General features: G+C 42.0%; 3 protein-coding genes across 4 annotated transcripts in view; 2 read left to right on the top strand and 1 right to left on the bottom strand.

The window, feature by feature from the left end:
- Window positions 1-3,966, bottom strand: part of LOC129770428 (probable citrate synthase 2, mitochondrial) — a 35,593-nt gene extending 31,627 nt beyond the window's left edge. For both annotated transcript variants that reach the window (XR_008742113.1, XM_055773266.1), the window contains exons 1-2: window positions 3,809-3,966; window positions 3,505-3,613 (exon numbers count right to left, since the gene is read on the bottom strand). Coding sequence is in view for 1 of the 2 variants with exons in the window: in XM_055773266.1 (XP_055629241.1) it covers window positions 3,505-3,552 (48 nt within the window). In the remaining variant the exon portion in view is untranslated. The remainder of the gene's footprint in view (window positions 1-3,504; window positions 3,614-3,808) is intronic.
- A 14,091-nt stretch (window positions 3,967-18,057) lies between these two features.
- Window positions 18,058-18,807, top strand: LOC129765805 (uncharacterized protein K02A2.6-like). Its single transcript, XM_055766234.1, has one exon. It carries the CDS (start codon window positions 18,058-18,060, stop codon window positions 18,805-18,807), a length of 750 nt encoding a protein of 249 aa, XP_055622209.1.
- Window positions 18,808-18,884: 77 nt separating this feature from the next.
- Window positions 18,885-23,156, top strand: LOC129765804 (uncharacterized). The gene is made up of 3 exons (XM_055766233.1): window positions 18,885-19,096; window positions 19,431-20,953; window positions 21,043-23,156. The coding sequence occupies exons 1-3, from the start codon at window positions 18,885-18,887 to the stop codon at window positions 23,154-23,156; spliced, it is 3,849 nt and encodes a 1,282-aa protein (XP_055622208.1).
- Window positions 23,157-23,168: the final 12 nt, after the last annotated feature.

Here is a 23,168-nt window from a genome sequence, read left to right as displayed (position 1 = left end):
AAAAAACTCACTTGAAAGTTTTATATGTTTTTCACTTCTAAAATGTTACTCATATCCACTGATATGGAAGTTTCACAACTGTATCCTATATAAAATTTTCTCATCTTTCAAACGAAAGCAACTGAATTGTCCTACGTAGCAGAATTTTTGAATTAGTGCCAGTTAAAGGCGCACAGAAGAAAAACAACAATAACAGAGAAAAAGTTCAATAACTCTGTCACTGTTGAAATTCGAACATATGCGTAGAAGGATTTTTTTTCGTCAAATATGGTCCTCTATTACTTCTTGAAAGAACTCGAATTTTTATTTGAGAAATGTATTTTATGACTTTAAGAGAATGAATCAAAAATTAAATAATTTTTTTATATTCAAAAAATCGAAAAATCAGCTAGTATATGTATAAAAAACGAAGAAATATTTTTTTTACTCGATTATATGTAGGATTCGATTATATACAGTGAAAAGAAATCGGAGACTGTATATTATGGTGTCTGCCCTGTATAAGAAGAACCAATTAAATAAAAAAAAAATAAAACTTCATAAAGTCAAGAAGAGAACACGAAAGAATGACGAAGAAGGCATGAAAAGCGAAGACACTATCGTCACGTAGAAATATAATTTCATAAAGAATTTAAGACAAACGAATAAATACGAGTAGAAAAAATTATGAAGTTATGAAACCAAGAAGATGTTATGTAATTGAGAACAAGAACTAGTCTTCATGACTTTATCGTTCTTTTGAACAAAGTTAAAAAAGAAAAAAAACATGAAATCATTGAGAATTCAGGAAACCTAAAAGAATGATAAAATTTTAAAGCCTAGAAGAAGAAAAGATGTGGTCGAAAGGAACAGGGAATTAAGAAGTTGAGAGATAAAAGCAATGAAGAGGTTGAAGGTAAAGAGTAATGAGGTCTAAAAGAAGTAATAAAGACTAGAAGAATGAGAAGTCATAATGTCAAGAAGTCAATAAGTTAAGAGGATGTTCTAGAAACAGGTATTTCGAACGTTTTTTCTAGCTTCGTAAAAATAGAACAAAGAATATTTTTACTATCTATTATGCCATTATTTGTTCATCTATCTTTTAACAATAAAAACAAAAATTGAACGAAGAAAAAATATTCATAACTTGAGTAGTTAAGAGCTGATGGAGTGAGAGGGTTCAAACAAAGTTATGCCCTGCCGTACATGATGCCAGCCCTTCTGGTTATCAGAAACAAAAAAATCAAACAGATTCTGAATCAGTAAAGATGCCGCTATCGCATGAACCTCGGACAAGTCAAAAACATGTTTTTTGACAAAATGGCGGCCGTTTGAAAAACAAAATGCCTTTTAAAACGTTTTTTCTTACGTTTCCCGATTTTTTTAAAATAGCAAAATTTAAAAAATATATTATTTTTTAGAGGTTCATGCGATAGAGAGATGCCTCCAGGATGTATCCATATAAATTCGAAAAGAATTGGTTCAGTAGAACTTGAGATATTGTGTACGACAGTCTGAAAAAAACTAGTTTCGAAAAACACGCGTTTGAAGTTCATTGTTATGGCCGTACCAGGTTAGATACCGCATCACTAAAATGGCTCTAACTCGATAAATAATAGAATTTTCAATAAGTCCTTTCTGAGGTATATTCTTGAATGCCTAAACTACAGAAATATAAAGAAATTTTTTTTGAAAATTTCTAGACTAGAAAACTGCTTTAAAGTGAAATTAAGGCAAAAAAAAAGTAATGGAGTCACGAAATGCGTTGAATTGAGAATGAATGAGAAGTCACAAAGTCGATAATTGATTAATTCGTGAAGAGAATATCATTACGTCGACAATACGAAATTATAAAGTTAAGAAGTCAAAGAAAGTCAGAAAGAAGACATCATACAGCAAATATGAAATTATGCAATCAAATAGAAGAAGTTATGAGATCAAAAAGTAAATATAAAAGAATAGAAAAAGACAAAACAGGAGAAGAAATTATGAAGCTAATATAAATATGAAACCATGTAGTTAAGAAGAAAAAAGGAAAATAAGTCAAGAAGTCTCTAATTCGAGAAGTAAAAGTTATGAAATCATGAATAAAAAAAACATGGAACCACGGTAAATGAGATATTATGAAATATTCAAATAACTTGAATCATTTCATTTTTCTTTGTATATTTCATGGTATCCAATTATTCAGTGGTTTTGTCTTTTTATTCTTAACTTCATACCTTTTCCTCCTCTTCACCATTCGTATTTGCCATCATCGGATCTTTATGATGCTGATGTTGAAGAATCGATCCTTAATCCTTAATCTGCTCATTCGTAGGTTGATTGGGCGCTTTTGCACATTGCAGATCACAATGAAAAATGTGCCCAGCTCAATAGTACTGTCGTAGCTATGGTAGATGTGGCATGACCATCACGCAAAGTACGTAAGGTACATTTTCTTCATAATTCAGAGTGTGTATTTCGAGCAATTTTAGCAATATAAGTGTATTGGTGAGATCTAAAAGGATACGACAGCTTTTGTCAACACAGCTACACCTGACTCCTGACAGCTTCGCAGCAGCAGGTAAGTTATCATTTTTTGTGCATAGAATTACTTTTGCAAATAAAAATAGTTTGCAAAATCACAGAGTTTTGTCGAAATTGGATCCAAACGGGAAACATATTTTTACATCAAATGTGTAACTTTTTGGGAAGAAGCACTTTCCCGTGATTCACTGTATTTCAAAAATTAGAAGAATTCCATACGAATTGGACTCAGCGAATCAGACACTCTTCGCACACTAGCTAGAGTTTATTTCATTATGTCATAATTTTAGCAGAACTACCAAACAATGAAAGTTAAAAATTTTAAAAGGAATAACATGTACTGCAACGAACAGTTCCCCGATTACCAAGAGTAATCGGACTGTTTTTAAAGTCCTTGTCACGTTACCTAATGCGATTTGGTGTTATGTGATTGAAACATTCTGTTCAAACATACACCAACACTTTCAAAAGGGGGAAATACACCTTCGTTTCTACCCATCTACAATGTATACATTACGGAGTGTACTCCACTATCATAAAACACATCGTTCACCCCGGATCACATGCCTTGGCAAAACGATGAATGCTAATTCCCTCCACTCCACCTAATCGTCCTTCTCGTTGTTTCACACCCAACCATTCATGTAGGTAGCTAAACAGGCAGTGAAAAAATCGCACATTTGCCGCCTTTTCCATACTTTCATTACTTGCAAAAATCTTCGTTATCTCGAGGCACTGAGACTTTTCCACACCAACATCTCATTGAGCACCACAGAGGAGGAGGATATGTGTCACGAGTTTACCCTTGCAACATCGGTTCCACCACCAACAGTGGGAGGAAACTCAAAGCATTACGTAATTGAAACCTTGCCAATTTTCTTCGCCTTGCGAGGAGCCCAGCAAATGACCTCTCCTTCAGAAACACTTATTATGACACACGGAACGGAACGGAATCATATCGCATGATGTTCGCGGATGGGAATATTCCACACTTACCTTGTTGGCGCTAGCCAATTTCGATGAGTAGATACGACTGAGGGCCATCACTGTCGAATGTTCGCGACTGTGCTTTTCCTTTACACTCGCGAAACACAACTTTTCGAGCCTAGAAGAAAAGGAAAAGTGCGAATATTGAGGAAAATTCTTGCCTTGTGCAGCACACTGAGCGAAAACCAGTTTCGGCAAAAATATACACGCGTTAGAAGTGTCTGACGCGAGGGGGGTTGTAAAAACCCAAAATCTTGTTCCGAAACGAAAGAAACGAAAATCACACTCAATAATTTCGGATGACCGCACGCACCGTTTTTCGTTTTCCGCCACAGAAAGCGCACACTTTTTTCTTCCTCTCTGCCTGCTGCTCGATTTCCCACACACCACTCACAATGAGTTAATCGCTGCTACTTCTTCACTGCTTGCTGCCACTAAACCAACTGATCAACTGCGAGAGAGAGCAACACTCGGCAAGCGCCTAAGCGCTGGCGGCGTGGCTGTTGGGCATCCACGGATGATGTAACGAAAGGCGGCACTCGCAAAATATTTACGTGCATACATACCATAGATAATTTCACACCCCAAGCCGCTAGCCGGAATAGAAGGACGAGTTGTAGATGGTGTAACGGTTTCCAAGGTCGCTCGCTTCATAGCACGGTTTGTGTTTGTGTGTGCTTTTTACCATGACCTTTCACCAACACACGGATGAGTCCTTGCAATCTCTCTTCCGGCGTGTTGTGTCGTCGACGGTTGTGAGTAAAATTTTGAGCGAGCTTTTAATATACATTACGTCATTGATTGACGCGTGAAAGTTCGCCGAATGAGTGCCAATGTCATAGACATGGAACAGATAAACTATTTCATTTAACAGAAAACTAGCTGACCCGGCAAACGTTGTTCTGCCATGAAATTTATTTCTAGAGGACATTTTGATTGGTATAAATAACGAACATATTTCAAGAGAGTTTGTAGATCAGATCTGTTCTTAATTATCTGAATTGATCTTAATGCTGATTTTCACTGCGAAGCATACATATGCGTACCTCTTTTTTCGTTTTTCCCCTTTTTATTTGAAATATCCTTGTTGTATATATAAGATATGCAAAGCCATTTTCTTAGTATTTTCCTATTTATCTCAAATATCCTCAAAAGTATTGTAAAATATTGTTGGTTGGAGACAAACTCACAAAATATATTGGCGATCTAACGCAAAACGTAAACGATCGATGAGACTAAGAAAATGTTAATAATGTAACCTAAAACTCAAAAACAAATTGACGAATTTACGTTGGAAATTTGAAGAAAAATTCTGATTTTTCTAAAAAATTTGAACGAATTTCATACCAAATAAACAAAATATGATCATTTTACTCGCTGCGCCATCTGGCACATTGCAAAATTTATAACCAGATGGCGCAGCGAGTAAAATGATCATATTTTGTTTATTTGGTATGAAATTCGTTCAAATTTTTTAGAAAAATCAGAATTTTTCTTCAAATTTTCCAGTTTCAAGTATTCTTTCTACGCTAAAAAGGTTAGATAATCGCCATTTTACAATGTGGCATGTATATTTTGAAGAATGGCTTGGTATAAGTGTTATAACTTTATTTTTTTCAACTAGTTAAACGATGAGTAGCATGTGTTGCGCTAAAAATATTATATAAATCCTTCTCGTATCGGTCCTTACATTTTCAATGATATCGTCCAGCTTGAAATAATATCGATTTCATCACCATTATCCACAGTATTCATAACCTGTACGCATTATCAAACTTAAAATTTTCGAAGATTATCAATGGATTTGGTCCAATCGCGTGTTGAAACCATCGTAAATATACAGAGCCCTAACTTTCTTACCATATACTGACGACATTTGATGGTTCAAATAAATCTAAATAAAAATAAAATTAATAATCACGACCGAATCTCGATTTTCAGTGCGTAGAATCAACAAACATAATCACTTTTGTTGTTCTGAGCTCTAATGTAGGTGTCGCTTGAGTTGATTCAGCTTCGCGTAAATTAGTAAATTACGTATATTTTACTTCCGGGCTTTCCAAGGTAGTTCTCACATGCAGGAACCATGAATTTTTCTACTTGTTTCTTGATTGTGGCCTCGAATTTCTTTTTTTGATTCAACCATTGTCAATATTTATACATTTTCACCACTGAAAGGGGTAAACAAAAAACATGTTATATATAAAATTACGCTGAATTAAATTTCTTCCAAACTCATCGCAATCAAATAATCTTTTATGATTATAACATTGTAATTTATGGAAAGAACTACAAACCTCCCATAAACTCACATTGCAAAATTTAAAACCTTCATCACTTTCACCGCAGCGCCGCCTAGGTGTAGATTTGTACGTTAGATCGCCAAAAAAAAGGTGCATAATCATTTTTTCGAATTTTTCTTCTTTTTCTTCTTGAATGGCACTAACATTCCTAGAGGAACTTCGCCGTCTTGCGTCATTTTTATTAGTTCTTAGGTGAGATTTCTATGCCGAGTAACACGCCTAGAAAGCCTTCTGAGTAGCAAGTGCTAGAATACGCGTGATCACAGTGTAAGTCCGAGGAAATTTCTTTGACGAAAAATCCTTTCGACGGGAATCGAACCCGAACCCCCGGCATGTTAGGTGTGACGCTAACCACTCGACCACGGGAGCATACCTTTTTCGAATTTTCCAAATCATCTCAAATAGTATTCTATAATTTTAATTTGGGCGAAGACAAATTCACAAAATATATAGACAACGCATATCTGATCAGCCGTTTTCCTGTGATGATGAGTTATAACAGTTCGGCTGAAAAGTTTATAAGGTAACACAGTGAAACTACTTTGACGTAAGGCTACGTCTTTCATTTCTATACTGGGGTGTAAGTTCAAACTTTCAAAAACGAACGAGATTTTGAGTGTTGATAGCTCCTAAACAATTGAACGAAATAGTATGATAAACAATTCATTCGACAGATAAAATTTCTACGCGTTATATGCTTGTTACTTTTTTAACCCAAAAATTTGTTTCAATAGCCCTAAAATTACTTCCAAAACAGGCTATTAAAATCACTATTAATACGCAAAAATGCCCGTTTTTGAAATACTGTTTTTGATGAAACTAAAGTGTTAAGCCCATTTTAAATGATACCACATGACAATTTAAGAGTGTTTTTTTGTGTAAGTGTCATTTTATCTGTCATTTTTTATTGTAGTGTAGTAGGACTTCTGCGGAAACTAGTGAAGACAGATCTGGGAAGCTGTGCGTCGATGTTTGAATACGTCAACGAAGTAGCTTTGACGGCTCACCAACTCAACGGGATTGGATTCAAAATTTCGGATGAGTGGATTGGCGCGTTGCTGCTGTGTGGGAAAAAGCTTTCTGCATCGTCTTGTCATCCATCGAGTCCAATAGCAACACCGATTGGTTTTCCGATTCCGGAGCAACGGTTCACATAACAAGGTACTATTGAAGGAGTTGAAGCCATCAAATGGTAACGTAGTTGCAGCGAACAAGGCTGAGATGAGCATCGAAGCTATTGACGAATTTACGCAAAGCTGAATCAGCTCATGCGACATCTACATTAGAACTCAGAACCACAAAAGTGATAGTGTTTGTTTATTTTACGCACTGAAAAGCAAGATTCGGTTGTGATTATTCATTTTATTTCAATTTAGATTCATTTCAGCCATTGAATGTCGTTAGTATATGGTAAGAAAGTTGGAGTTTTGTATATTTACGATGGTTTCAACACGCGATTTGACCAAAGTCATAGATAATCTTCGAAAATTTTCAGTTTGATAATGCATACCGGCTATTGATACTATGGATAATTGCGATGAAATCGATATCATATCAAATTGGCTGATATCATTGATTATGTAGGGGTCGATACCAGTAGGATTTGCAGTATTTTTAGCGCAAAACATTCATCGTTTACTTAGTTGAAAAAAATTAAAGTTACAATACTTATAACAAGCCATTCCTCGTAATATACATAGCACATTGTAAAATGATTATTTTCTAATCTTTTCAGCGTGGAAAGAATACATGAAACTGGGAAATTTGAAGATAAATTCTGATTTGTCTAGAAAATTTGAACGAATTTCATACCAAAAAAACAAAACATCCTCATTTTACTCGCTGCGCCATCTGGTTTTAAATCCAACGTAAATTCGTTAATCGGAAAATCATTTCGCGACCGAGCTGCCGTGACAGAAGCACTAGAGGTTAGGGTTGCCAACTTTTTTTTTACGAAAAATCAGGGAGAATGAAAAAAAAATCAGGGAAAATCAGGATAGCTCATATTGGGTTGTCCGGAAAGTTCGTACCCATATTTGAGAAAACAAAAGTATTATTTTTTGAATTTTATATGCACAGTGTTGTTTTGCAATCAATTCAGGAAGTTCTGAAATCTTTCAGGTAGCCTAACAAGTCTAAACATTAACTAATTATGGAAGCTAATTTGTCCAGTTGCGAGCAGTATTTGTGGGAATGTATCGACTGGTTGCTTGGTAGAAGCCCACAATACAGAATACCTCTCCAATAACACCTGAACCAGATCATAATTTTTTTCAGGTGAAGTCCGGGTCAGTCGGATTGTTTCAAATGACCCGTTTTCATCACCCGCCACGTAACGGCGCCAGTGGTTGTATGGTTAGCGTAACAGCCTCACAATCCGATCGGCCTGGGTTCAATCCCAGCTGGCGTCGTTGGGATTTTCTGAGGCGAAAAATCTCTGGTTACGTCTTCCTTCGGAGCGGAAGTAAAAGAAGTTGGCCCGGCTCATGAGTTGTTGAGTCTGATAGGTAGGAACAGGTGGAAGTCGCCTCCCTGATGTCGGTGATTGGCACTAAAGTGGCGGAAATAGGCCGACGAAAAATAAGCGAAGATAAAAAAAAATCACCCGCCACGATTTGCTTTAAAAAAATCGACGCATAGCACAAGTCGTAACGATTTACGTAACCATGTTTCAACTGATGCACATGAACAGAGATTTTAAACATATGTAGTGAACCTGCTAATTCATTTGTCGTGTCTCACGGATCATTCTTGCAACTTCTTGCTTTACAAACAATTTAATATATATTCTTCAAGAAATAAAACACTTTTTAATAATGATTACAGTTGAATAAAAAAAGATGTTATACTTGGATGTTATTTGCTGCGAAAATGTAATGAAACCTGTATCGTTTTTATTTAACTGTACATACTTTTTGCTCGCTAATATTCCTTTCATCGTTTCCGTTCCGAACCTTCCGGCATATGATTCTTATAGATTATATTTCTTTCACGTTAACTTCAAAATTTGAAAAAATGTCGACACTGTACCTCCGAAAATGCGAACAGATAGAGTATAATCGAAAGAAAGAGATAATGCTTACTCTTTCTTTCGATTATACCCTATCTGTTCGCATTTTCGGAGGTACAGTGTCGACATTTTTTAAAATTTTGAAGTTAACGTGAAAGAAATATAATCCATAAGAATCATAAGCGCGGACCGGAAAGCTTTTTAATGTAGACTATTATGACAGTTCTCATAAACAACCTGCAAAACTCCCAGTATATTTATGTGGATTTTTTATCTGATTTAGCAAAAAGTAAAAAATCCTGAAAAATCAGGAAGGTTGGCATCTCTGCTTGATGTATATTCCGCAGCTATCTGTCAATAGGATTGTAAAGAACGGGTACATAATGATTTTCGACAATGAAGGCTGTAGGGCCGAGGGGTGGCTGCCTGTTGCCACACTAATGACATGTTCCAGCTGGATTAACATAAGGGCGGAACGGCATTAGCGTGCGTTGCAACAGTAGGCCGTATGAATAAAAACAAAATTCACCTTTACTTTACTTCATTCGAGCAGTCGAGCAGTGAGATTAAGTTTTTACTACGTTTGGTATGAATAAAAGAAACAACAAAGTATTTACTTTTCGAAAATGGATGTTTAGCTGATTTTGTATGAATAAAACAGCATTCATCAAGTATTTACTTCGTTATTATCAAGTATGCTCATGAGCATACTTTGGATCTGAAAGCACTATCATTCGTTTTGATGTCATATCCGATTTATGTTTAATGCTGCTATCTTGCGCTTGAAGTTAAACAAGTTAACGATCCGCATTGATGGCATTGAGCTTCGTTTACTAGTTTAGGGGAGCGTAAAAAAAATGATTGATTTTCAGGCGGAATGAACACGTTTTTAAAATTTAAATTATGAATGAAAAATAACCTTTCCGTACCAATTTGGCATTCTGTTTAAATGAAAAACACTTTTTGTTTGCAGGTGGTGGAACAATCTTGTACCAATATTGTTTTTGAAGACAACTTTATATTATAATGAAAAGTTTCAGTAATGATGTTGGAAATGTATAGAAAAAGGGTCGGAAATAAAAGTCGGAAAAAAGTGTTTTAAGTGATTAAATAACATGATGTGAACATTTTCATCCAAAATTCAACATTTCAAAACTGTCTTCGTGTCTTCTAATATAATAGGTATTACACTAACGAGATGGGGACCCAAACTATGGTCCCTAATTGAAAGTCGCCACCAGACGTCGACACTATTCCTTTTTCATCGCGAATTCACGCTTTGTCCAAAAAAAAGTTGATAGATGTTTGACAAAGTAAAAACTATGTTGTAAATATCAATATAAATAATTAGTAAAGTAAACTTTTATTCATACGGATTCAAGTAAATACTAGGAAAGTTTACTTTACTTGGAAACGGGCAGAATAAATAAATACTTTTTTTTATTCATACGACCTAGTATCTCTGGATATCTGGCATCGACGGATGGGTCACCTGAACTCGGCGGGACTGAAACTTTGGTTGGGAACGATAGCACTGTTTGTGCGATGGGAAAGCAAAGCCGTCATCCGTTTGATAAGAAAGGTTCCCGTGCATCGGAGCTGTTAGAGGTTGTTCATTCGGACATCTGCGGCCCGATGGTGGTCAAGTCGATCGGAGGAAGCAGGTATTTCATCGTGTTTGTAGATGACAAGTCCAGACGGATGTTCGTATATTTTTTGCGCTCGAAGTCAGAGGGCGAAGTTTTGGATACGTTTCGGAAATTCCACGTAATGGCGGAGCGGCAATCTGGACACAAGTTGAAGATTATCCGGACCGACAATGGATTGGAGTACACCAACCAGAGGTTTTCTGAATATTCAGCGAAGTTCGGAATTCGTCATCAAACCACGAACAGCTATACTCTGGATCAGAATGGACTAGCTGAGAGGGCGAATCGGTCAATCGTCGAACGTGTGAGATGTATGCTTTTCGAAGCAAGACTGGAGAAATCTTTCTGGGCAGGAGCTGTGTCGACGGCAGTGTACCTTCTGAATCGTTCACCAACGCGAGGTCACAATATCACACCTGGCGTTGAGGCGAAGCGGTCGGGAGCACCATCTACTGTGACATAAAACTACTAGACGAGTGTAAAAAATGATATCTAGCAAAAAATCCGAAGAAAATTATGAAACTGCAAAAAAATCTATGTTTACTTTTGAGCGTATGAAATTTCATACGCTGTGCAACTACGGTATATTTTTTTTTCTCAATAGGATATATCAGCTTCCCAATAATCCGGAGGAGCTGTACAATTATTGATTTGGACGAAGACGCTTTCGAAAATCTAATGTCAACAAATGATATTGACTTTGTCATCGTGCCCCCAAGCGGTGGAGACAGCGATGTGGATGCTGGAGATAGTGAGTCGGAGGACGGCCCTTCCGGTTTTGGTAAACAAGTGAATGTCGAGAGCAACATTGAACGAGGCCAATCACAAGAATGCTCCTCGGGCAGCAGCAAGAAGCGGAGAGCCAGACACTGGGAAAAAATGGCCTCAAATTCGGATGAGTGACATAAATCCAGCAAGGATCGAGTTCATGCAGATCATGCCTAAACACTCGAGGTCATCGGAAGTTAGGTTTGTCGGAATAAATCATTTCATTAATACGAATCCAACTGGTACCCAACGAAGGTGTGCGTATTGCTACCGATGTACACCCAGGTTGTTTTTACGTGGGGATACGTACCTCGTAAAAAAACCGCGTTAATTGGAAAATCCGCGTAAAAAACCATGTTAATTTGAAAATCCGCGTAAAAAACCGCTTTATTACGACGGATTAGTGCGATGAATCCATCATCGAGCCCCCCGACGCGGTTGTTGTAAACGATGAGTCAAAATGAGCAATAGCAGCTTATCATTGTTTTGATTTGATGGTGAATAGAAACAGGATTCGAAGTAAATTAGATTTCCATTATTAAATAACTAATTATTATAATTGAGAAACCTACTTACAGACTAGAAATTGAATTACTCTATTATATTAAATTTATTTGTATAAAAATACCTAGTAAGGAGACCAATTGTAAGTAACTAAAATTTGTTATCCTAAAATAGTTCGAAATGTGGAATTAACTCGAACCAATAAATTTACAGCTTTGAGCTGATTTCATCGGGAACCTTGGTGATTTCTTCTACGAAGACCTCCGAACAGTAAACCCCACCCCAACGACGTAACAATCTCAAAGAATTGTGACATGAATACGCAGAGTTCGTTTGTTCGTCAGACTCGATCGAAAACTCGAGCAACACAGCAAGCTCCAGCTAGCGGCAGTTCTCAACCACCCCGTAGTGAAGAAGTAAGTTCACCGGAGTCGTACGGAGATGGATTTGAACCTTCAGTGATCGACATCGAGCACGGAGATGATTTCGATTGTGCGGAATGTACTCGGCCCAACAGTGCGGATTTGTATATGGCACAATGCGGAAAATGCATGCTTTGGTACCATTTCTCATGCGCGAAAGTGGACGTAGTTACAGTACGATCCAGAGACTTCATCTGTGTGAAATGTGTTCCTCCATCACGTGCAAGCTCTAGGACTGGAAAGTCTAGCACTACAAGTTCCCGTAGAGCGGCAATAGCTCGAGACTTTCAACTGTTGGAAGAAGAAAGGTGTCTGCGAGAGAAACTGGAAGAAGAGAAGTTGCAGAAAGAGAAGCAGATAGTCGAGAAGGCGATGAACGAAAAGCTTCAACGTGAGAAAGAATACTTGGCTCGAAGGCATGAGTTGCTTCGCCAGCAGGATGAAGATGCGGAAAGTATGCGGAGCAGCAGAAGTAATCGAAGTCAAGCAAGCAGAAGTAAGGTTGAAGCCTGGATCGAAAATGGATTAAATCAACCAGTACCCGTTCAATCCGTGGAACCGGTAGGGTCATCGACTCCCTTTGAAATAAGTGAAGCCGCCGATGAAGACCCGAATAAAACACTAGCCGATGTCGCGGAAAATGTTATCCTCGTTCCTCGTATCACCGATAGTCGGGGAAATCCCACGAATTGTTGATGCTGTAGAGTCGCAGTCCAACCAGCAAATACAGCATACTGCCAACACGCCAAATATACCACTAGTCAATCTTACACCGTTTGTCAGATTGCTAGACATCAGCGGCCAGATCCCGAAATCGTCAAAGGTAGACGTGCATCAGAAGATTGTCCCTAAGGTGACCGGGAATCCTCTTCCATACCAAGAATGGCAACGCGAAACGAGTGAGAAGCAGAATCAGCTTGTCCAGCAGGAACAGCTCCGTCGTCGAGAACAGCGAGAACAGGAGCTGACGAATTTGCTGAAGCGCGCAGAAGAGAAGCACGAGCAAGATAGACAACGGATGGAAGAAGTATTCCAACAGCAACGCCAGAATGAGGAGAAACGTCGAGAGCAACGTGAGCAGGAGTTGACCAACCTACTGAAGCGTGCAGAGGATCAGCGTGAACAGGACAAACAACGTCTGCTGCAAATCGAAGCTGCGTTGAGAAAGCAGCACGATATTGGAAAGCAGTACCAGAAGCAAGAATACGACCTTGTGCAACGATTCAAACAACTGGAACAGCAATTCCTTCTTGAGAGAGGGAAACGAGATGAAAAGAATCAACAATTTCTGGCGCACGAGCAAGATCTTCTCGAGCAGCTCAAGTCGCTACGTATGAAGAGCAACCAACAATCGGCAGCAGAACAGCGTGGGGACCATTGTCAGTATGACGCTCCAGAAACAACCCAGCAGACAGGTGCACCTGTGAGTAACTATTCGCAAACGATCCCGAACAGACTACAGAGAGAAGGGACACCCCATACACCATATGTACCTCCAAGATTAGGGCAAACTATTCCTCCTGTTGTCGATCCGTTAGGGCCCTCAAATATACATTTAAACCCCTTCGAGATTCGACAGGGTCCAACACCTCATCAGTTGGCAGCGAGACAAGTTATCTCGAGGGAGCTTCCCGTTTTCAGTGGGGATCCCATCGAGTGGCCTCTTTTCATTAGTAGCTACCATCATTCCACAGAGGCGTGTGGATACACTGAATCAGAAAATTTGCCGCGTTTACAACGGGCTTTGATAGGGGTGGCAAAAGAAGCCGTCAGCAGTTTTCTCCTCCATTCTTCTACCGTGCCACACGTTTTGTCTACCCTTCAGACGTTGTACGGTAGGCCAGAACAGATTGTTCACAATCTAGTGGCCAAAGTTCGAGCTACGGCTGCTCCCAAGGCAGAAAGACTGGAAACATTAATCCAGTTCGGCCTGGCTGTGCAAAACTTGTGCGGTCACCTGGAGGCTGTAGGAATGACGAATCACCTTTCTAACCCTATCCTGCTTCAAGAGCTGGTGGACAAATTACCTTCCAACATAAAATTTAATTGGGCATTATACCAAGAGAACCTGCCAGTGGTTGATTTGAAGACCTTTAGCGAGTATATGCGGAAGGTCACGACCGCTACCAGTGGGATTACAAACTTCTGCATCACAACGAAGCCTGCGAAGGACGAGAAACCCAAAATAAAAGATAAGGCGTTCTTAAATACTCACGCAACTCACGAGCGGAAAGATTCTACATCCAATCCACTCGGCGATCGGCGAGACAAGCACCATACTTCGACAGGCAAAGATGACAGATCGAACAGGAACTGTCCTATGTGCAACGTTTACGGTCACACCACTGGAAACTGTGTAGCCTTCAAAAGGCTTTCGATAAACGACCGATGGAATTTCGTCAAAGACAATGAGTTGTGCCGACGATGTCTCGTGTCACACACTCGCTGGCCATGCGAAGGCGAAGTTTGTGGAATCAACAGCTGTCAGAAACGCCATCATCGATTGCTACACTCTGAGTCTGAAAGAAAGCCGTTTGTAAACTCCACCGATGCTACTGTGTCCATCCATCAGCATCCAGTCTCGTCGACATTGTTTAAGGTCATTCCAGTGACGCTTTATGGGAGGAAAGGTACAGTAAACACCTACGCGTTTGTTATATATTAACCTTGTTCTGAATTGCCATACCTTTCAACAGTGCTAACCTTGACATTCTAGAAGCTTCTCTTCCCGCGCACGAACGTGCGTCAGTTGTTAGTTTTTCACTCCCGCTATGAACAAATAAAATAGATTCCGTTTAAACTGTTGTGGATTATTTCTACTCGGCCCGTCACAACAGTTCTGGCGACGGAGGATGGCGAATTCAGGCGATATTCCGGATAATGCTGCTGCTCTTCCACCACCAAATTTTGCGATCGATCCTTTCGACAGACGCAAGTTGAAATGGATGCGGTGGGTGGAACGCCTGGAGACTGCTTTCCACATTTACGGGATTGGAGATAATATGAGAAAACATCTTCTGCTACATTACATGGGATCCGAAACATACGACATCATTTGCGATAAAGTTGCTCCGGATGCCCCCCGAGATAAAACCTTCCAGCAGATTGTTGCAACACTGGAAGATTATTTCAGCCCCCGCCCGCTGGAAATTAGCGAGAATTTTCGGTTCAATTGTCGTCGCCAAGGCGATAAAGATGCTGCTTCTGCTGACGAAACGGTGGATGAGTATCTGGTAGCCCTGCGGAGAATAGCGGTTACGTGCAATTTCGGAGCGTACTTGGAGACGGCGTTGCGAAATCAACTAGTGTTCGGAATGAAGAGGAATGACATCCGGAACCGGCTGCTGGAGAAGCGGAAGTTAACCCTGACTGAAGCCCGTGATATTGCGATGAGCATGGAGCTTTCTCGTAAGGGAGGAGCCGTGATCGAAGGAAGCTCATCCAGACAGGATGTACATGCGATGCACCGTGCAACAGGTAAAAAAGAAAAACATTCTGTAAACAAAAATGCGGGTAAAAGTGCGAGCGATGGAAGTTGCTATCGGTGCGGGGACAAATCGCATTTTGCAAATGCGTGCAAGCATAAACAAACGGTGTGTTCGTTTTGCAAGTTAACGGGGCACCTTGCGAAGGTTTGCCTGAAGAAATCGGCTACGTTGAAATATGATTCTCGTTCGACGAACAAAGGTCAATCAGTTCAGACCAATTACTTGGACCAATCCGGTGACAATAAATGTGCCGGTAGTGCGGAAGTACGTGAAGTTTGTACGGTCGAATCTACGTCGCGTTGTAAGAAACTTATAGTAGATGTGTCCGTTAACGGAAAGTTCATACGTTTTGAAATTGATACTGGTTCGCCGGTCAGTATTATCAGTTCTGAATGTCGAAACAGACTTTTTCCGAGAGTGCGGTTGCGTAAATGTGATACGAATTTGGTTAGCTATTGCAATACCAGCATCGATGTGCTGGGTATTTTTGACGCGTGTGTGGAATTCGCGGGAAAGAAAATGACTATGCCGTTATATGTTGTGAATTCCGGGAAGCACCCGTTACTAGGTCGAGAATGGCTACGACAAATGTCAGTGGACTGGAACAATTTGATACAGGGATCGAATGTGAACACGATTACTGCTGCTACTGCTAATGGTTCTCTGTGTCGTGATGCTGCATTGAAGGCGGTACTGGAAAAGTACCCTAAAGTTTTCGAAGATTCAATCGGAAAGATCTCCCACGTTCAAGCTAACCTACCTTTGAAGAAAGATGCGCGGCCAGTGTTCCTCAAGGCACGCAAGATACCGTTTAATATGCTGAAAGCGGTGGAGGATGAATTAGAGAAGCTGGTTGCAGAAGGTGTGCTCACGAAAGTTAATTCCAGTAACTGGGCAACACCAATTGTTCCTGTGAAGAAATCGCAGAACCGAGTGAGGATTTGCGGAGACTACAAGCAGACCGTAAACCCGAACCTCGTGGTGGACAAGCATCCACTGCCTACTGTGGACGAGCTATTTACTTCGCTGGCAGGAGGAATCAAGTTCAGCAAGATCGATCTCGTCCAAGCATACCTGCAACTAGAAGTGGCTCCGGAAGACCGTGAGATACTCACGTTGAGTACCCACCGTGGTCTTTACCGTCCGAATCGACTCATGTACGGTGTCGCATCGGCACCAGCTATATGGCAACGACAGATGGAGGCCATACTGCAAGGAATAGAAGGAGTTAGCGTTTTTCTGGATGACATTAAGATCACGGGTGGAACGGATGAAGTTCATTTGCGTCGGCTAGAAGAGGTACTTCGGCGACTGAACGAATGCGGAATACGGGTAAATAAGAAAAAGTGTGAGTTTTTCGTGGACAAAATTGAATACTGCGGATACGTGATAGATAAAAATGGAATTCATAAGATCCAGGAAAAAGTACAAGCCATCCATGAAATGCCAAGACCGAAGAACAAAGATGAAGTTCGGTCTTTTGTAGGATTCGTAAATTACTACGGACGATTCTTTGCGAATTTGAGTACGGTTCTGTATCCTCTCAATAACCTGCTCAAAAACGATGTTCCATTCAGATGGACTAAACTATGCGAAGATTCTTTCAGGGAAGTGAAAGAACAGATGCTATCCGACAACTGCCTTGTTCACTATACACCTGAGCTGCCACTGTTGCTTGCTACGGACGCTTCACCCTACGGTGTAGGAGCGGTGTTAAGTCATGTGTACCCCGATGGCATGGAACGTCCAATTCAGTTCGCGTCCCAGACCTTGACTCGGGTGCAGCAGAATTATATGCAGGTGGACAAGGAGGCATACGCTATAATATTTGGCGTGAAGAAGTTTTTCCAATATTTGTACGGGAGGAAATTTACTTTGCTAACCGATAATCAGGCGATCTCGAAGATCTTCGGGGAGCACAAAGGATTACCGGTCATGTCTGCATTGAGGATGCAGCATTACGCTACCTACTTGCAAAGCTTCGATTACGAAATCAGGTTTCGTAAATCTACCGAACATGCGAATGCTGATGCAATGTCAAGAATTCCGTTGAAGATTACTGATTCCGAGAACGAGATCGAAGAATCCGATGTGATGGAATTAAGCCAAATAGATACGTTACCGTTGACTGCAGCCGAGCTGAGTCAAGCAACTTCCCAGGATCAAGTGGTGCAAAAACTAATCCAAGGAGTCAAGCACGGTTAATCAGTGGAAGCGAAGGATCGCTTCGAAGTAGAACAGAGCGAGTTCTCCCTACAAAAAGGATGCTTACTTCGGGGAATTCGTGTGTACGTTCCTGCTGCTCTCCGGAAACGTGTTCTGGAGGAATTACACTCTGCTCACTTTGGTGTTACGCGTACAAAGTCGCTCGCAAGAGGATACTGCTGGTGGCCAGGATTAGATCGAGAGATCGAGGAAATGATTGCGAATTGCGCTGACTGTCAGTCGGTGCGTGCGGAACCTACGAAGATGAACCTTCACTGCTGGGAAACTCCGAGTGAACCATTTCAGAGGGTCCATGTGGACTTTGCGGGTCCGTTCATGGAAACCTACTTCTTCATATATGTGGATGCTTTCAGTAAGTGGCCGGAGATCAAGATATGCCGATCCATTACAGCTGAAGGTACCGTTGCTATGTGCCGGGAATTGTTCAGTACGTTCGGCATTCCCTCAGTTTTAGTGAGCGACCATGGCGTCCAGTTTACTTCAGAGGTCTTCCAGCAATTTCTTAAGATGAATGGGGTGGTACAAAAGATGGGAGCACCGTATCATCCAGCAACAAATGGACAAGCTGAGCGGTACGTTCAGACATTCAAACAGAAATTGAAGGCGTTGAAATGTTCGAAGTCGCAGCTGAATCTGGAACTATCCAACATTCTTCTTACCTACCGGAAGACGATCCATCCATCTACAGGGAAGTCACCGTCAATGCTCGTGTTTAGTCGACAGATTAGATCAAGGCTCGACCTATTGCTGCCGAAGAATGAAATTCAAACAAAGCGGATATTGCTGTGCGCCAGTTCCAGGATGGTGACCGTGTACGTGTGCGAGATTTCCTATCCAAAGACAAATGGAAGTTTGGAAAGATCGCCGAGAAGCTTGGGAAGTTGCGATATGCTGTGCGTCTCGACGATGGACGCATCTGGGAGCGTCATATTGACCATATAGTCGGTGTGGGCGCTGATCTACAGGAGAGTTCGGTGGACATTCCTAGCGAGCAGTTCATTGAACGTTACGAGCTAACCATGCCCACTACTTCTACTGCCGTGGCTCCTGCCACCACTAGGGTATCTCCTGCGATTGTTCCTGCTGCTACAAGCCCGGTTGAGGAAGCTACTGGTGCGACATCGGTGGTAACTTGCCGCAATGCTGATGAGACTACGACATCACTACCAGAGTTGGCACCATCACTGCGACGATCCAGCCGTGCAATCAAGCCTCCCCAGAGAATGAATCTGTAATCTTCTTATCTAATGTAGCTTTCTTTCTACGAGGGGGAGAAGTGTTATATATTAACCTTGTTCTGAATTGCCATACCTTTCAACAGTGCTAACCTTGACATTCTAGAAGCTTCTCTTCCCGCGCACGAACGTGCGTCAGTTGTTAGTTTTTCACTCCCGCTATGAACAAATAAAATAGATTCCGTTTAAACTGTTGTGGATTATTTCTACTCGGCCCGTCACAACAGCGTTCTTAGACGACGGTTCGTTTGTGACACTCTTAGAGCAGACGATTGCAGACGACCTGGGAGTGAATAGTAGACCGCATTCCCTATGCATCCATTGAACTAGTGGAATAAATAAGAAGATAGAGACTAGGGAACTTGAGAAGCTGAGTATTTCGGAGCCTGGAAGCGGAAAACACTTCAGCCTGTCTGAAGTATATACCGTGGAAAGCCTGGGGCTGCCAGAGCAATCGCTGGACTTTGAACAGTTGGCCAAAGAATTCAAACACCTGCGACATCTGCCGATCAAGAATTTACAGAGAGTCATCCCTGGACTGCTGATTGGTCTAAGCAACTCACATTTACTGACTACAACGAAACTTCGCGAAGGAAAAGAGAACGAACCGATCGCCGCGAAGACTCGCATTGGATGGGTCGTATGTGGCCGTGTACGAGGGGGAGAAAAAAATTTTCAGCATCGACAAATGCACATATGCGCGGATACATCAGTGCGCGACCTTCATGACTACGTGCAGGAGTTTTTCTCGGTAGAAAGTCTTGGAGTTGCTGTAGCTGGAGCGTCGATGGAGATGCCTGGAGAGGCGCCTTGTAAAAGACCCACAGCTCTACGAGGGTGTAAGACAACAAGTTGCAGATTACGTATCAAAGGGCTACATCCATGTAGTGACAGCGGAGAAATGGCTGAGTTCAATCCGCGACGTACCTGGTACCTTCCGTTAGGTGTGGTATTGAACCCAAATAAACCTGGAAAGGTACGAGTCATTTGGGATGCGGCCGCGAAGGTGGAAGGCGTGTCGCTGAATATGATGCTCCTCAAAGGGCCTGATCTGTTGACGCCACAGCTGCACGTAACTTTCAAATTTCGCGAACGGGAAGTCGCCTTTTCCGGTGATATTCAGGAAATGTTCCTGCAAGTTGGCATCAGGAAAAGCGATCAAAGTGCGTTGCTATTCGTCTTCCGTAAGTCGTCAGGGAAACCATTGATAACTATGGCGTCCGACATCGCCATCTTTGGAGCAACTTGTTCTCCTGCACAGTCACAATACGTGAAGAATCTTAACGCAACGGAGTATGAGCAAGAACACCCTAAGGCGGTGGCAGCAATAAAGAATAAACACTATGTCGACGACTATCTTGATAGCGTCGACACAGAAGAGGAGGCCGTCGAATTGGCATTGGAGGTAGCCGAAGTCCACCAGAAAGCAGGCTTCCACATACGTAACTGGGTGTCGAACCGATCTTCAGTTCTGGAAGCTATCGGAGAAGTGAATCCAGCTGCAGTGAAAGATCTTTCAATGAACAGCCACAGTGGGTTGGAGCGTGTTCTCGGATTATCCTGGCTACCGAGCGAAGATTTTTTCTGTTTCACGATCAACCTGCACGGGGAAATGAAATCGCTAGTAGAGAGTTACGTTGTGCCTACGAAAAGAATAATGTTGAGCTTCATCATGAAAATTTACGACCCCTTGGGGCTGGTAGGCTCACTCGTAATTCAAGGGAAAATACTGCTGCAGGACGTTTGGAGAACTAAGCTGCATTGGGATGATCGCATTCCTGAAGATCTGTTCCTACGGTGGAAATTGTGGCTGCAAGCGTTGAAGGAGCTGGATAACGTCAGAACACCGCGATGTTACTTCCCGGGATACGATCCCATTTTTATGATGATTTGGAGCTACAAATTTTTGTTGACGGAAGTGAACAAGCCTACTCTGCCACAGCTTATTTCCGCATTCGCGACCGAGGACAAATACGCTGCGCTCTGGTTGCGTCCAAGACAAAGGTGGCTCCCCTACAGCAGGTCTCCGTGCCTCGGTTAGAGTTGCAGGCGGCCGTGATTGGCGCTCGCTTGCGCAAGACAATTGAGGAAGGTCACTCGGTCAAGGTCAAACGCACAATATTCTGGAGTGATTCTAGCACTGTGATCTCGTGGATCAAGTCAGATACCCGCCGTTATCGACCATACGTAGCGTTTAGAGTGAATGAGATCCTAACTCTGTCAAAGACCGAGGAATGGCGATGGCTGGGAACGAAAATAAACGTCGCAGATGAAGCTACGAAGTGGGGCAAAGGTCCGAACTGCAGGCCAGATAGCAGATGGGTGCGAGGGCCTGCCTTTCTGTATAAGGAGGAGGACGATTGTCCGACGAATAGGTTTACCATGGCGAACGGAACTGAAGAAGAGCTGCGACCGTCGTACGTTTGTAGTCACTTTCTGTCAATCCCAATGATCGATGTGACACGATTTTCGAGATACGAACGACTGATACGAAGCATGACATATGTATACCGGTTCATAGGGAAGCTGCTACAGAGGGTCAGAAAACAACCGATCGATGACGAAGGAAAGCAGTTGCAGAATGCTGAGGAGAGTATTTTGCGGCTTGCACAATCAGATGGTTATCCGGATGAGGTGGCATTGATGAATCGCAACGCACGTTTAGCACCAGAAGAACGACAAGCTCTAAGCCGGAGTAGCTCGTTGGCGAATATTTCTCCGGTATTGGACGAAAATGGATTAATGCGCGTTGATGGTCGAATAGCTTCGGCAGAATACGTGGAACGTGATGCCAAGTTTCCAATAATTTTGCCTAAGGGTCATCCGATCACCAACTTGTTGATAGATTGGTACCATCGGAAGTTTCGTCACGGAAACAATGAAACGGTGGTGAATGAAATCCGTCAAAAATTCAGCATTCCGGCGCTAAGAGCGCAGATTCGATCTATAGCGAAACGCTGCCAGTGGTGCCGTGTATACAAGGCCACCCCTGTGGTTCCGAAGATGAGCCAATTACCTCGGTTCCGTATTACACTCTTTGTTCGTCCCTTCACCTTCCTAGGTATCGATTACTTTGGGCCCTATCTAGTAAAGATAGGCCGAATGGCTGTTAAGCGTTGGGTGGCCATTTTCACGTGCCTCACCGTCCGAGCTATACATATGGAGGTAGTGCATAGTCTAACAACCGACTCGTGTAAGAAGGCAGTTCGACGATTCATCGCTCGCAGAGGAGCACCGCAGGAGGTGTACACAGATAATGGTACGAACTTCATAGGCGCCAGCAAAGAGCTTGAAGAAGAGTTGCGGGAAATCAATCTTGCTATGAGTAGCACGTTTACGGACGCGAACACTCAATGGCGGTTCAACCCACCATCAGCCCCGCATATGGGTGGATGTTGGGAGCGGATGGTCCGCTCCGTGAAGACGGCACTTGGAACATTACCCAGGTTGCGGAAGTTGAACGACGAATCCTTTGTGACATTTCTGGCTGAAGCGGAACATATGGTTAATTCCCGACCGTTAACGTTTCTACCGCTGGACAGTGAAGAGCAGGAATCGTTAACACCGAACCACTTTTTGATGCTTAGCTCTAGTGGAATTCGACAACCGGTCAAAGCGCCAGTGAATGACAGAAGAGCTCTGAAGAACAGTTGGGAGCTCATACAGAATAAGCTTGACTCCTTTTGGAGTCGCTGGATAATGGAGTACTTGCCGGTAATAACTCGCCGATCAAAGTGGTTCCACGATGTAGCACCGATCAAGGAAGGAGCGTTGGTCATGTTGATCGACTGTAAAGTACGAAACCGCTGGACACGTGGTCGCGTGATTCGAACCTACCCTGGGAAAGACGGAGTTGTACGCCAAGCGGATGTGGAAACATCGACCGGCACGTTAAAGAGAAGAGCGGTTTGTAACTTGGCGGTTCTAGATGTGGGCAGATCGGATGAAGAATTTAGAAAAGACCACGAGGAATTGAACTGCGGAGAACGTGGAAGAAAAGATAGTGGTGAACGTGGTGCCGTACGGCACGAGGGGGAGGATATTACGACGGATTAGTGCGATGAATCC

Source organism: Toxorhynchites rutilus, chromosome 2, assembly GCF_029784135.1.
Source record: "Toxorhynchites rutilus septentrionalis strain SRP chromosome 2, ASM2978413v1, whole genome shotgun sequence".
Taxonomy (NCBI): domain Eukaryota; kingdom Metazoa; phylum Arthropoda; class Insecta; order Diptera; family Culicidae; genus Toxorhynchites; species Toxorhynchites rutilus.
The sequence above is the reverse complement of the archived record's forward strand: the minus strand, read 5'-3'. Positions and strand labels throughout refer to the sequence as shown.